The sequence below is a fragment of the Mizuhopecten yessoensis genome, unplaced genomic scaffold, assembly GCF_002113885.1.
Source record: "Mizuhopecten yessoensis strain PY_sf001 unplaced genomic scaffold, ASM211388v2 scaffold733, whole genome shotgun sequence".
NCBI lineage: Eukaryota > Metazoa > Mollusca > Bivalvia > Pectinida > Pectinidae > Mizuhopecten > Mizuhopecten yessoensis.
Window position 1 is genome coordinate 63,029 of NW_018403694.1, and position 9,599 is coordinate 72,627.

General features: G+C 36.4%; 1 protein-coding gene across 1 annotated transcript in view; it reads right to left on the reverse strand.

The window, feature by feature from the left end:
- Positions 1-9,599, reverse strand: part of LOC110452219 (dynein beta chain, ciliary-like) — a 100,522-nt gene that overhangs the window by 30,463 nt on the left and 60,460 nt on the right. The window contains exons 39-41 of the mRNA XM_021500598.1: positions 7,352-7,585; positions 4,912-5,172; positions 2,975-3,121 (exon numbers count right to left, since the gene is read on the reverse strand). Of these exons, the coding sequence (XP_021356273.1) occupies positions 2,975-3,121; positions 4,912-5,172; positions 7,352-7,585 (642 nt within the window). The remainder of the gene's footprint in view (positions 1-2,974; positions 3,122-4,911; positions 5,173-7,351; positions 7,586-9,599) is intronic.

The window sequence follows — 9,599 nt, forward strand, 5'->3', positions numbered from 1 at the left end:
ACTGACACTTGGGTAACTGATAAACTGACACTTGGGTAACTGATATACTGACACTTGGGTAACTTATATACTGACACATTTGTAACTTATATACTGACACTTGGGTAACTGATAAACAGACACTTGGGTAACTGATATACTGACACTTGGGTAACTTATATACTAACACTTGGATAATTGATAAACTAACACTTGGGTAACTGTTACACTGACACTTGTGTAATTGATAAACTAACACTTGGGTAATTGATAAACTGACACTTGGGTAATTGATATATTGACACTTGGGTAACTGATACACTGACACTTGTGTAACTGATATACTGACACTTGGGTAACTGATATACTGACACTTGGGTAATTGATAAACTAACACTTGGGTAACTTATATACTGACACTTGGGTAATTGATTCACTGACACTTGGGTAACTTATATACTGACACTTGGGTAACTGATATACTGACACTTGGGTAACTGATATACTGACACTTTGGTAATAGATAAACTTACACTTGGGTAACTGATAAACTAACACTTGGGTAACTGATACACTGACACTTGGGTAATTGATACACTGACACTTGGGTAATTGATAAACTGACACTTGGGTAATTGATAAACTGACACTTGTGTAATTGATACACTGACACTTGGGTAACTGATACACTGACACTTGGGTAATTGATACACTGACACTTGGGTAATTGATAAACTGACACTTGGGTAATTGATATACTGACACTTGGGTAACTGATACATTGACACTTGTGTAATTGATACACTGACACTTGTGTAATTGATATACTGACACTTGTGTAATTGATATACTGACACTTGTGTAACTGATACACTGACACTTGTGTAATTGATAAACTAACACTTGGGTAATTGATATACTGACACTTGGGTAACTGATATACTGACACTTGGGTAACTGATATACTGACACTTGGGTAACTGATATACTGACACTTGGGTAACTGATATACTGACACTTGGGTAACTGATATACTGACACTTGGGTAACTGATATACTGACACTTGGGTAACTGATATACTGACACTTGGGTAACTGATATACTGACACTTGGGTAACTGATATACTGACACTTGGGTAACTGATATACTGACACTTGGGTAACTGATATACTGACACTTGGGTAACTGATATACTGACACTTGGGTAACTGATATACTGACACTTGGGTAACTGATATACTGACACTTGGGTAACTGATATACTGACACTTGGGTAACTGATATACTGACACTTGGGTAACTGATATACTGACACTTGGGTAACTGATATACTGACACTTGGGTAACTGATATACTGACACTTGGGTAACTGATATACTGACACTTGGGTAACTGATATACTGACACTTGGGTAACTGATATACTGACACTTGGGTAACTGATATACTGACACTTGGGTAACTGATATACTGACACTTGGGTAACTGATATACTGACACTTGGGTAACTGATATACTGACACTTGGGTAACTGATATACTGACACTTGGGTAACTGATATACTGACACTTGGGTAACTGATATACTGACACTTGGGTAACTGATATACTGACACTTGGGTAACTGATATACTGACACTTGGGTAACTGATATACTGACACTTGGGTAACTGATATACTGACACTTGGGTAACTGATATACTGACACTTGGGTAACTGATATACTGACACTTGGGTAACTGATATACTGACACTTGGGTAACTGATATACTGACACTTGGGTAACTGATATACTGACACTTGGGTAACTGATATACTGACACTTGGGTAACTGATATACTGACACTTGGGTAACTGATATACTGACACTTGGGTAACTGATATACTGACACTTGGGTAACTGATATACTGACACTTGGGTAACTGATATACTGACACTTGGGTAACTGATATACTGACACTTGGGTAACTGATATACTGACACTTGGGTAACTGATATACTGACACTTGGGTAACTGATACACTGACACTTTGGTAATAGATACATTGACACTTGGGTAACTTATATACTGACACTTGGGTAATTGATATACTGACACTTGGGTAACTGATATACTAACACTTGGGTAATTGATATACTGACACTTGGGTAACTGATATACTGACACTTTGGTAATAGATAAACTAACACTTGGGTAACTAATATACTGACACTTGGGTAACTGATAAACAGACACTTGGGTAACTGATATACTGACACTTGGGTAACTGATATACTGACACTTGGGTAACTGATACAATGACACTTTGGTAATAGATACACTGACACTTGGGCAGTAGATACAATGACACTTGGGCACTAGATACAATGACACTTGGGCACTAGATACAATGACACTTGGGCAGTAGATACAATGACACTTTGGTAATAGATACAATGACACTTTGTTAATAGATACATTGGCACTTGGGCAGTAGATACAATGACACTTGGGCACTAGATACAATGACTCGTGGGCACTAGATACAATGACACTTTGGTAATAGATACATTGACGCTTGGGTAATTGATATACTGACACTTGGGTAACTTATATACTGACACTTGTGTAATTGATATACTAACACTTGGGTAACTGATATACTGACACTTGGGTAACTGATACACTGACACTTTGGTAATAGATACATTGACACTTTGTTAATAGATACATTGGCACTTGGGCAATATAGTGATATACAATGACACATAGTAAATTGTGACTCGGAGTAATTGATACACATAATGCCACTTTGGAAATTGATACACTAATAGTTAGGTTATCATGTGTCGTAATAAAAATTTCAATAGCATTTGCTTTTAGCCAAACTTTTGATTGATTTTGATGTTCAAGAAACAAATACTTGCCGGGGCACGCAACTCTGGCTTTGTTTTAAGCATTACAATTGGTTCATATTAAGCATATTTTACCAGGTTATGTTGTCCAACACTTACCTTACCCATCATCTGGGTCTTACAAGCCTTCCAGCTCCTGTCCTTTGGAATTTTGTTGCCAGGGGATAACAGAACCATGACACATGCAGAGACATTGATGACTGATGGAGGGGGGCTACCGAAAGACTTTAGTTCAGTCAAATTTGTCTGAAAAGAAATATCAGTGACCTGTGTATTACACTGCAACTTTTATTACAATAAACCTTCATGTGAAATGTCAGCATGCAAGCAAACATATTGAATCAATCACAATAGCTCACCTAATATTGAGTATATATGTCAGATATAGTAACGTGTATATCAAAAGTGGACAATAAACATAAGAACAGAACAAGATACATTTTGTAAAGTATTTATAATTCCTATTTGACCATGTCCATTTAAGGACTCGCACAACTAAATCAGCCAATCAGCAAGTGTTTCATACAATTTTAATCCATATCTAAAATTTGTTCCGGATTAATACAGTGCCTCTGAGTAATTTAAATAGGTAGTTGTTGACATATTTTATATTGAATGAAATCTACAGATATTGAACTTTAGAAAAATGTATAGTTTTAGTAGATTTTAAAATGTGATGGCGGATTGATATGGGGTCAAATGTCAGGGGGGGTTCCCGTCCCATTTCACTGGTTTGGCTTGTTAACTTCTGGTTGTCAAAAGCAGATGCCTGTAGCGCTCTTATATGCCACCAATTTCCCTTTTAGGTTCCATCACTCTGTCCCCAGGGAAGCTATACCCACCATTTACACAATGTTGAGTCCCATAGGCCAAAGTATATTCCAGACCAAATAAGGTTAATTTTTCTTTACCCATCCTCAAGGAGTAGAATTTACCAAATTTACATGTATTTCCCCTATTGGGCTCATCCCTCTGACCAAAGGGGTCCACATCTGTTTTCTATACAACAATGTAGGATACTCCTGGCCAAAGAACACTCTAGACCAGCTTTAGTCAAAATATCTTTTTGAATGAGTTAATCATGATTGTTGAGTGTGTTGATGTCAAATATTGAGTGTACCAATTGAAACAAGAAAATGTCTGTAAGACATAAATGCCCCCGCTGCCATGTGAAGTTAGTTTCAGTGTTCTATAAAAAGTTAAAACCACTTTGATCTTGATACCTTGAAACATGCACACACAAGGTACTCCACTTAAAGTTGATAAGTTGATTTTAATATTCATATGTTTTTTCTGTATGTTATTACCATCCTGAAACACAAGGATGTCAGACGTATACCCATACTTGACCTTTATGTATATATAAAGTTTGACCAAAATCATTGAAATAATGAATTTGCTAAGTGTTTAAATTGTATCAGTTGATGATTTTCTATATATAGCAACAGTGACCTTGGCCTTGAAATTGGAACCCTGAAACACAAGGATGTCAGAGGTATACCCATATTTGACCTTTGTATAAAGTTTGACCAAAACCCGGGAAAGAATGAAGTTGCTAAGTGTTTTTAAATTGAATCAGTTGATGATTTTCTATATATAGCAAGTGTGACCTTGGCCTTGACCTTGGATCCCTGAAACACAATGATGTCTGAAGTATACTCATACTTGAATTTTGTATACTGTTTTACCAATATCTGTTAAAGAATGAAGTTGCGAAGTGTTTACATTGAATTCGGACGGGACGGGACGGACAGGGGCAACACTATATATTCCCCCCCCCCCCCCCCCCATTTTATGGCGGGGGCATAAAAATGTCAGGAATGAAAAAAAATCCCTGGATGCACAACATTGCGGATCTGAAAACTTCCTTTCAAATTGGCCAAGAAGTTTTGGAAGAGTTGTCCGGATAATTTTTTTTTAAAACAAGGGCCATATAACTCCATACAGAAGGATCTGAATGAAAATATAATACCTGGATGCACAACAGTAGGGGGTAGTTATGACATCTGTAAAATTTCATTGAAATCGTTTTGTACCTTGTTAAGTGTGTTCAATGCATCCTTTGCAGCCTCCAGGGCAGGCAAAGCCTTTGCAAGATCTCGCTCACAGTCCGATGCCTTTTTAGTAACTTCCTCTGTGATCACAGACACTTTCCTCTCCTCTTCATCAGCAAACGCCTTTTCCTTTGACACCTTCTCTGTCTCTGCACCTACCACTGTGATAAGCTTGTTGGCATCCTCATTCTTTTGGGCCAGCTCTACCTCTTGTGATGCTAATTTGGATTTCAAATCTGCAACCTACAATTGACAGTGAAAACAGGTTTGAAATTTTGATAGTTTTCATTACACCTTGTGTCAACCCCAAACATGACTGACCAACTGTTTGTCTCTAATCAGGTTAAACAGGTATGCACTAGTCTTACACAGACTCTACTGTGTATATATCTGTCAAAGTGTTTGTCTCTAATCAGGTTAAACAGGTATGCACTAGTCTTACAAACACTCTACTGTGTATATATCTGTCAAAGTGTTTGTCTCTAATCAGGTTAAACAGGTATGCACTAGTCTTACAAACACTCTACTGTTTTTAGAGTTCAGGCTGCTGCTCCAGTAGCATGATTACTATATATATATAGTCTTGAACCACCAGTTAATTAAATGAAATATTTATGAATGAAAAAAAGGCAATAAGGAACCATCCTACACTATAAAGGATGTATGGATTATACTGCATGGTGAGGTGGGTTGTCTTTGTGTTCACAATTGATCACAGTAAGTTAAGAGAATTGTAGTAGTATGTTGTAAAATTGTGAGCTTGAAAAGAAAGTAGAAAAAGGGCAAGCTCTGACAAAAAAACCAAGAGATCCATTGGACCTGTATCGCTCACCTGGTTTTATATTTAAGTCATCACAACTGAATGCATTAATTAGTACATCTTTATATGAAATTTCCTCAAAACCAGACAAGATCTATGTTCTATCCCAACTGGGACCACAATATCTGACTTTCAACTAATCAGGAGCCTCCACTGAGTTGCCATGTTAACAGATTTTGAAATATGTAATATGTCATATTACAGGGTGTAATTAGACAATTCTTTAATTACCATTCAACTATAAGCTTTTATAAACCAAGAAACCAATTTTTAACAATTTATGAAAACTACACCATAGAATATGATAATCTAGCTGTACCATTTCTTAGGACCGCAGGGGTCAAATCAACCTCATTCAATTAAGAAATGTTTGTTCTTCCTCAATAATGTTTTTGACCAAATTTTGTACGATCCACTCAGGCAATTAGGGGGTATTAGCGTCTTAAAGCAAAATATAAGATAATTTTCCTGTTTGGGGCCCGGTCTTCATAGCCCCAGGTGTCGAACCAGTCTCATTTAATTAGGAAATGATTGCCCTCCCCCAATGAAGTTTCAGAGCAAATTTGGTTGAAATCTTCTCTCGTGTTTAGGAGGAGATGCGTTTTAAAGCAAATTTAGCTAAGTTCCCCTTCAGGGCCCTGCCCCCATGGCCTCAGGGGTCGAACCAACCTCATTTATTTAAGAAACGATTGCTCTTCCCTTCTGATGCTACAGACTAAATTTGATTGAAATCCTCTCTGGCGTTTAGCAGGAGATGCGTTTTAAAGCAAATTTAGCTAAGTTCCCCTTCACGGCCCCGCCCCCATGGCCTCAGGGGTCGAACCAACCTCATTTATTTAAGAAAAGATTGCTCTTCCCTTCTGATGCTTCAGACTAAATTTGGTTGAAATCCTCACTAGTGTTAAGTAGGAGATGCGTTTTAAAGCAAATATAGCTAAGTTCCCCTTCAGGGCCCTGCCCCCCTGGCCCCAGGGGTCGAACCAACCTCATTTATTTAAGAAATTATTGCCCTCCCCTAGTGATGCTTCAGACTAAATATGGTTGAAATCCTCTTTGGCGTTTAGGAGATGATAGGTTTTAAAGAAAAAGTTGACGATGGACAACGACGACGGACGACGGACTCATATTGTAATGAGTTGATATTTACATCATAGAATGGTAACATTAAGTTCAACACCTTAATATATTTTGATGGTCATTCATCAAGATTAAAAGGTAAAAAGGTCAGACTTCACCACTAATGAAGTTTGTTTACAGGATTTTTCAGGAAAAACTCAACAAGAACATTAGACAGAGCTGTGTCCACCACAGATCAATAAACTGCAGGACAGACACTTATTCTGGTGTTACAACATGGTATTGTGTAGCATGGTAAATAAATAGGAGTCATATTACCATAACGGTAAACCATGGTTCATGGTGAAAAAAAGCCTTCAGCAAACTATTTTCTAATTGATTCTTTTTCTGCAATTCTTTTTAAGCTTACATCATTTTGTTCCATTTTTACACATCAAAGTAAAAGACTGATCCCTACCTGTCCCCTACACACACTTTGTCTGTTATTACACATCATAGAACTGTGATTTTTGTTTAAGTGGTTACCTGTGTAGCTGTACTTCTCAGCTTCTCCAAACCATTCTCTAAACGAATAATCTTTGCCTGCAAATCTGCATTCTTCTTGTTTAAAAGGTTGTCATACAGTTTGATCTGCTCCAAGAAACTCTTTGGTGTTGTGTAGTTGTATCTTTTCTCATTGAGTAGATATTGCTGGCTCGTTTCATTGACAGACTGATGCACAAAAGCCATGAAATTTGATATGGAGACCCTCATATCTGCCTATAGAAAGTGATAATAAACCATCATTAGCAAACATATTTCAAAAGGTTAATTTAGAATGAGTAATATAACATATTTTTTTATCACAGTGTTAAAAAAAATTGTAGTGTTGCCTGAGAACTGTCTGTATAACTATAATTCACAGGAACATTTGTGTTGCCTGACAATTAACTGTATAACTATAATTCATAGGAACATTTGTGTTTCCTGAAAACTGTCTGTATAACTGTAATTCATAGGAACATTTGTGTTGCCTGAGAACTGTCTGTATAACTATAATTCACAGAAACATTTGTGTTGCCTGAAAACTGTCTATATAACTATAATTCACAGGAACATTTGTTGCCTGAAAACTGTCTGTATAACTGTAACTCACAGGAACATTTGTGTTGCCTGAAAACTGTTTGTATAACTATAACTCACAAGAACATTTGTGTGAACATTTGTGTTGCCTGAGAACTGTCTGTATAACTATAATTCACAGGAACATTTGTTGCCTGAGAACTGTCTGTATAACTGTAATTAACAGGAACATTTGTGTTGCCTGAAAACTGTTTGTATAACTATAACTCACAAGAACATTTGTGTTGCCTAAAAACTGCCTGTATAACTATAATTCACAGGAACATTTGTGTGGCCTGAAAACTGTCTGTATAACTATAATTCATAGGAACATTTGTGTTGCCTGAGAACTGTCTGTATAACTATAATTCACAGAAACATTTGTGTTGCCTGAAAACTGTCTGTATAACAATAATTCACAGGAACATTTGTGTTGCCTTAAAACTGTCTGTATAACTATAATTCACAGAAACATTTGTGTTGCCTGAAAACTGTCTATATAACTATAATTCACAGGAACATTTGTGTGGCCTGAAAACTGTCTGTATAACTATAACTCACAAGAACATTTGTGTTGCCTGAAAACTGTCTATATAACTATAATTCACAGGAACATTTGTGTTGCCTTAAAACTGTCTGTATAACTATAATTCATCGGAACATTTGTGTTGCCTGAAAACTGTCTATATAACTATAATTCACAGGAACATTTGTGTTGCATGAAAACTGTCTGTATAACTATAATTCATCGGAACATTTGTGTTGCCTGAAAACTGTCTGTATAACTATAACTCACAAGAACATTTGTGTGAACATTTGTGTTGCCTGAGAACTGTCTGTATAACAAAATTCACAGGAACATTTGTGTTGCCTGACAATTAACTGTATAACTATAATTCATAGGAACATTTGTGTTGCCCGAGAACTGTCTGTATAACTATAATTCACATGAACATTTTTGTTGCCTGAAAACTGTCTGTATAACTAGAATTCACAGGAACATTTGTTGCCTGAGAACTGTCTGTATAACTGTAATTAACAGGAACATTTGTGTTGCCTGAAAACTGTTTGTATAACTATAACTCACAAGAACATTTGTGTTGCCTGAAAACTGTCCGTATAACTGTAATTCACAGGAACATTTGTGTTGCCTGAAAATTGTATGTATAACTATAATTCATAGGAACATTTGTGTTGCCTGAGAACTGTCTGTATAACTGTAATTAACAGGAACATTTGTGTTGCCTGAAAACTGTCTGTCTAACTATAATTCATAGGAACATTTGTGTTGCCTGAGAACTGTCTGTATAACAAAATTCACAGGAACATTTGTGTTGCCTGACAATTAACTGTATAACTATAATTCATAGGAACATTTGTGTTGCCTGAAAATTGTCTGTATAACTATAAATCATAGGAACATTTGTGTTGCCTGAAAACTGTTTGTATAACTATAACTCACAAGAACATTTGTGTTGCCTAAAAACTGTCTGTATAACTATAATTCACAGGAACATTTGTGTTGCCTGAAAACTGTCTGTATAACTATAATTCATAGGAACATTTGTGTTGCCTGAAAACTGTCTGTATAACTATAACTCACAAGAACATTTGTGTTGCCTGAAAACTGTCTGTATAACTATAAATCATAGGAACATTTGTGTTGCCTAAA